Source organism: Oratosquilla oratoria, chromosome 7, assembly GCF_046742065.1.
Source record: "Oratosquilla oratoria isolate Oo_2021 chromosome 7, ASM4674206v1, whole genome shotgun sequence".
Lineage (NCBI taxonomy): Eukaryota > Metazoa > Arthropoda > Malacostraca > Stomatopoda > Squillidae > Oratosquilla > Oratosquilla oratoria.
The window spans coordinates 35,158,855-35,164,854 of NC_134783.1; the positions used below are offsets into that span (position 1 = coordinate 35,158,855).

The following is a 6,000-nucleotide window of genomic DNA, read 5'->3' on the forward strand; positions in this document are numbered from 1 at the left end:
CAAAATTTGTCTGTCAGAGTGTTGCCTGTGCTACCCCAGTTAATTCTGGTCTAAATTTTCTGGTGATTATGTTCTCTTTTATTTTCAGGATGAAAATCCTTGTAAGGATTTATCCAAAGATGCACCATTGGGATTGTTACATGGGAAATTGTTGGGAGTGTACAAGGATTCCCTTCTGGATTATGTATACAACAACATAGACAAAACACTCATGGTAAGGCTAATGAAGTATCCTCTAGTAATCCTTAAGTTTGACAAAAGAAATGGAAAGGGACTTCATTCTTAAAAGGGTTGATACTAGATATAAAAAAATTCTTTCTTTAATCTTATCTTCAAACAAATGGGTGTGGGATTGGTGTGAGATGGGTGGAGGGTGGGTACATGTCATGGCTGGGCTGATTACGTCCATTGTGAGGGGGAAGAAGCCTTGTGGTATATTGATAGAGATTAGATACAGCTTAATGATACTTGTTCCCTCAAATTTCACTGACTGGAAACCTGCAGCTTCACAGTAGCTAGAAATGGTCCCAGAGCCCTCCCATTGTATCACTTTGGGAAGAAACTTTGGACTGTTATCTGTATTTGATTTGTGTGGGTCAGTTTCTAAGTTACTGGCATACAGAAGGACTGGTAAGGAGTAATCTCTAATTGTCAAGTCTTTTTGTGTGAACCAGTGGAAGAAAAATAATCCGAGTTAGTAGAGAAAGATCATAGGCCTGGTCTAGAGGCCAAGTGTCTCTCTATCAGTTATATGCCCTCTCCATGTCCATGAAAGCCCCCCAAGAAACATGATTAATTTTTACCTAATACTTCTTATATTCCTGTCTTACCATAAACACTTGATCTGCAGACCCACTTCCTCTGAAACCCACACTACTGTTCCCCAATTACTCCCTCTGTTCCTTTCTCAATACTCATCTATACTCAGGCTCTCCAATAACTACATTTCTTTGCAGGTAGCAGCTCATGTCAGTTGCTGTAATTATCCACCTGGCCGAGACCTTAGATTCCTGTGGAGGGAAAATAAAAATCCATTGTTGACATATTTGGAAAAAGCTGATGAAGGTAATTTGTTCTTAATAAGACCATTGGGTTTAGAAGGGATAGTTGTGTTATCTTGTCTGTATTGTATGTGTCTTGCTGCGTTGCTTATGACCCAGGGCAGTAGTCAAGATACAGGGATGACCTGTCATCCATGAGGAACCAAGAAAAGAGATGTGGGGATGAAATGGGTGGAAGTGGATTTATGTCATTTGACTTTGGCTACCTCCCTTGTAAGGACGAAAAAGCCTTTGGTATATGTATATATATATGTATCTATGGTACTGATCTCATGATGCTGTGGATTACCCCATCCACAATGCATGTTACCTGATCAGTAGGGACCAGAATTTTCCCCAAGTCAGTCAATCAAGCCTTACACTGACTATCCCAAAACAACACAATATTTCTTTCCTGTGTGACTTATAGGCAAGTTTGGGGATTGTTACCAGTTTGAGTTGTGGGTCTTTTGCAAGAGAGACTTGGAGGAACAGGTTGATTGATCTGTTGCCCAAAGTTTCATTTGGAGGAGTCCCACGGTCCCAAGGCAGGCTTATAGATCACTCGGGGAAGAAATCCTATCAAAAGAAACACCATGTGAGGAAGGAGCCTTTATTAGTATAATGTTTCCATTTTAGTACAGTGTTACAGCTTTATCAAGTACTTGATAAAGCTGTAATAAGTGAAATGTTGTACTAATAAAGGCTGCATCCTCACATGGTGTTTCATTAGATAGACTTGTTGGCAACTGTCAATTATTTACAAGAAATACTGTGCTGTTGTCTAGGAATAGCGTAGGGCAATGTAGGATGAATTGCTCAATGCCCTCAATGTGGTAGTTGCACCTAGGGCGGTTCAGTTTTATGGCCAGGCTTATTCTGTACTGGCACTGTCTTAGAGCTGAGTAAGACTGTTGAATATTGACTGAAACACAAATCTATAAAATTGGATTTGTATGATTACTGCACTTGATAATTGAGTTGCTATTGAGATATAGCCTGATTTGAGAGAGGGATATTTGAAAGAATTTGTCCCAGGTATAATTCTTAGTAATGTTGTTTTGTTTCCATTGCAGTTGCGAGGGATAGAGAAAGTAGCAAGAATAGTTTAGGAACAAATGCCACCTTAGGAAAACTGATGCAGAAGGTAAGTTAGATACTGAGTAAATACTTAGAACTGAATATTCTTGAATGATGAATCCTCCACCCATATATGAAGCAGATGTATCAACAGAGAATAAAATATCACCTCCAAAACAATGCAATGTCATAAACATGTCTCCAAAACAGGTTTCAAATGCATGACACTAGAAAATGGGAAACATGAATAATATGCAGTGTACAACTAGATACAAAAATTACCCTACCCTTTCTCAGTGGAGACGAAAAAAAAATATTAAACTCAAACTACCATTCATAGAAGTGCAGTGGCATCACAACCAACCTTTCAATGTTGTGGTTTCCTTGAGTCTTCAGTTATTGCTTGCAATAAAATTTGGTCTATATTTTTTTACAGGAGAAATCACTGTCATACTTGACATACTATCAGCAAGAAGATCTTTTACGTGAACTGGCAGCTAACTATTCATCTATTGTCAAGTTGGAAAGGTAAGGTCTGAGTGAATGGTTATAATTGTTGATGATAATGATTGATCAAATTGTTTCTCTTGATATCTCCATACTGTGGTATTGACTGCATGACCAACGAACGGATACCTGCAGGTGGTGATCCTACAGTAAGGTCAGCAGAACTGCCTATTTTCAAAATCTGTTGACCTCCACACCTCTTTCAGAAAGTGCAGCCCTGAGGGGCTAATATTTAGATTCCAGTATGATTATACAGCCAATATCCCAGTATGGGGTAATATTTAGAAATTGTGAATGAAAAGGTAATGGGAAATTCTGTAGTGTTACCACTAAGATACTATTACCTTCTAAAGAAGGTATAGAATTTTATCTTTTCCATCTTAGTTTGGTACATTTTATCATTAATGCTTTATTTTCCAGCTTTGGGCGCAGTACTGAGAACCGTAACTTGTGGAACTTGGAATTGGACATTTATCCAGATAAGGATCGTGTGGGGATACCCACAATCCTTGTTGTGGGTAGTATTGGAGTCTCAGATGCAGGTGGTCAAGTTTTGGCCCTTGAACTGGCAAAGTAAGTAATAGAATGTGGTCCTGTTTTCCAGTCTGTATTAGCACTGAGTGAGGGTAGGAAGTATAGTGAATGGTTTGATGTGCAGGTGGTGTTATGCCAAGGTTGTGAAATGTCATCATGGTTGTTCAGCATGTATAGGGATGGTGTAGTGAGGGATGGTGCTGGGTATGGGTTTGGAGCTGATACATGAGAGTAGAAGGAAGTAGGAGATAAGCCAGTTGTTGTTTGTGAATGGCACTACTTGTAGGTGAGTCAGAGGGTAGATGGAAGTAATTGGTGGCAGTACTTGGGAGGATATGTAAGAGAAAGCCAAAAGGAAATAGGGGAGAGAATAAGGTGATATGCACAAAGGGTGAGGGTGGCAATGAGTTGTAGGTGAGTTTTAAGGGAGATGTTAGAAGAAGTAGAGAAATACAGTCGCATTAACAGAATAGAGTAGTAGGGAAGCAAGTAAATGTCTCGGGGGAGGCAGTGTAAGATGTCATAAGAAGTGGGCACCTGGGGACAATGCAAAGAGAAGACTGTATGAGGTAGTGTCTGTGCTGTTGTATAGAGTAGAGACTTGAAATTTATATGAAGCAGAAAGGAAGAATGTAAACATGTTTGAAATGAAGTAATTACGAAGTATAGTGGAGGTTACAAGTATGTATGTAGTCAGGAATGTGGAGAAGCAGAGAGTAGAGGTAGAAAGCTGGCAAATAGGATTGATCTGCAAACAGATGCTCCTCATTACTGATTCTAATGGATATTCACTCATGAGTTAACAATGGTTGACATTTGTATGACTATTCTTATTTAGACAAAGCACACTTGGAGAATTTCTATAAATAATGATGAAGCCTGAAGTCACATACTCTGACTGATACCCTTTGTAATTTTCAGATGTAGATTTTACATGTAATATAATTCATACTATGGCCCTGACATGGCTACCTCCCTGGTAAGGGGGAAAAACCATTGGTACATAGACAAATTTATCTCTTGTTTTAGGTACCTTCTACGCCAGTATAGTCGGAATGCAATTGTAACCAGTATCTTGGAGAAAGCCAAGGTACATATCATCCCCTCCATCAATCCAGATGCAGTTGATGCTCTCCCCAAAACAGGGGAAAAATGTGCTGTAAAGGATATTTTGACAGACAATGCAAAGAAGGTGGCCATTGACAGTGACTTCTATAGCAGAGGTATGGATGGATCTCGCTCCACCCCAATTTTTCCTTCTTTCTTTTCCTATACCTTCCGAAGAAATAAAATATATTATTAGTGGAATTATGAATCAAATTATGCATTGCATGTATAGTGGCATTGCATGGTTAGTGGCATTGCATTATTAGTGGAATTATGAATCAAATTATGCATTGCATGTTTTGTACTAGTTTGATTTCTCTATAACTGTTCTTTAAGAATACTACTTAAGGGGTCAATGATGGGTATCTGCAGGAGGTGATCCAGCAAAACGTAGGTCAAGAACCCTCTCTCTGCCTCCAAACCCATCAGCACCATCACCTCCATCTGGAGGTGCTGCCCCATGGTGTTGACAGACCAGGCCCAACATTTCTCTCTCTCTCTCAACTTCAACTATTATTGAATATTCCTAAGTCAGAAATGTATACTTTGCAGAGTCCACAAGCAACCAAGTCCACAAAAATGCACCCATGCAGCCTGAAACGGAGTCACTCATCAAGTGGATGAATAAGCAGGCTTTGACTGTTGTCCTTCTCCTCAGAGGAGGGGCTGAAGCTGTAGCTTATCCACCCACAGTTGTTCAATCCAAAAAACCTGCTGCAGTAGATGAAGAGGTATGGCATAGTAGAAGACTTATTTATATTCCAGTCATGTATAGTAGCAAGATTTCTTGATGTGAAACATGCTTTGGTCCTCTACCAAGGTTTGCTTTATTCCTTTCCCAAATTTCAGTTAGTCAACACCTCATTTTTTCCTCATTGTTGTGCTATTGAATACATTGTGTTTCATTATATATATATATATATATATATATATATATATATAGTGTGCATGAATGTAATTTTTTTTTTAAAGCGGCCTGTTTTGTGAGACATGGTTTATAGTAAGATACTTGTGCAATAGTTCCAGGTGAGAGGCATAGGTTTACATATTTTATTTATTATATTTTATTTACAGTTTCTTCATTGATTTTTGCAAAACTTAAAATGGGTAAAATGGCATGTTATGGTTGTGTAAAGTTGGAAGACTGATTCAGGTAATGAGTAGAAGAGATTCAACTCTTCTAGAGTTCTCCATGAGGAGGGTATACCCTTTCCACAGCCACCTCTTCTCCATATGCCGTTGCCATGAGCAAGTGGTATGCTTTGAATAGCCCCTCACTTAGTCAAAATTCAATGAACAGGGTTTCTAGGAAGACTCCAGTAGATTTTGTCAATTAGTTTGCTCCATTGGAGCAAGAAATATCTAAGCATTTGGAGTTCTTGGTGGTTGGGGACTCTGGGGCAAAACAATGAAAACGTCATGTGATGGTTGACATGTGAGCTTGCAATGTCATTTAACATTGGAAGCTCGCATGTCAACCAAATCTTGTAATCACAGTTACCCAAGACATGAGGAAACACAAATAAATGAACATGGCTATCACAGCTATCCATATAGGAAGCAATGATGTGCCCAAGGTTTTATGGGTACATATGTAAAATATGGAAATTGAAACTAGCCCAGCTCTGTACATATTGAGTAGGTACAAAACCAGTAGATTACACTAATACATCATAGGTCCATCTCGCATGCACCAATCACAGGTCATTAAAAGAAGGAGACTAATCACAGT

The 6,000-nt window shown here is 39.0% G+C and overlaps 1 protein-coding gene across 2 annotated transcripts in view; it reads left to right on the plus strand.

The window, feature by feature from the left end:
* Positions 1-6,000, plus strand: part of LOC143027058 (carboxypeptidase D-like) — a 55,332-nt gene that overhangs the window by 35,588 nt on the left and 13,744 nt on the right. For both annotated transcript variants that reach the window (XM_076187953.1, XM_076187952.1), the window contains exons 18-24: positions 89-214; positions 957-1,065; positions 2,117-2,187; positions 2,557-2,648; positions 3,048-3,200; positions 4,191-4,384; positions 4,821-4,999. In XM_076187953.1, the coding sequence (XP_076044068.1) occupies positions 89-214; positions 957-1,065; positions 2,117-2,187; positions 2,557-2,648; positions 3,048-3,200; positions 4,191-4,384; positions 4,821-4,999 (924 nt within the window). The remainder of the gene's footprint in view (positions 1-88; positions 215-956; positions 1,066-2,116; positions 2,188-2,556; positions 2,649-3,047; positions 3,201-4,190; positions 4,385-4,820; positions 5,000-6,000) is intronic.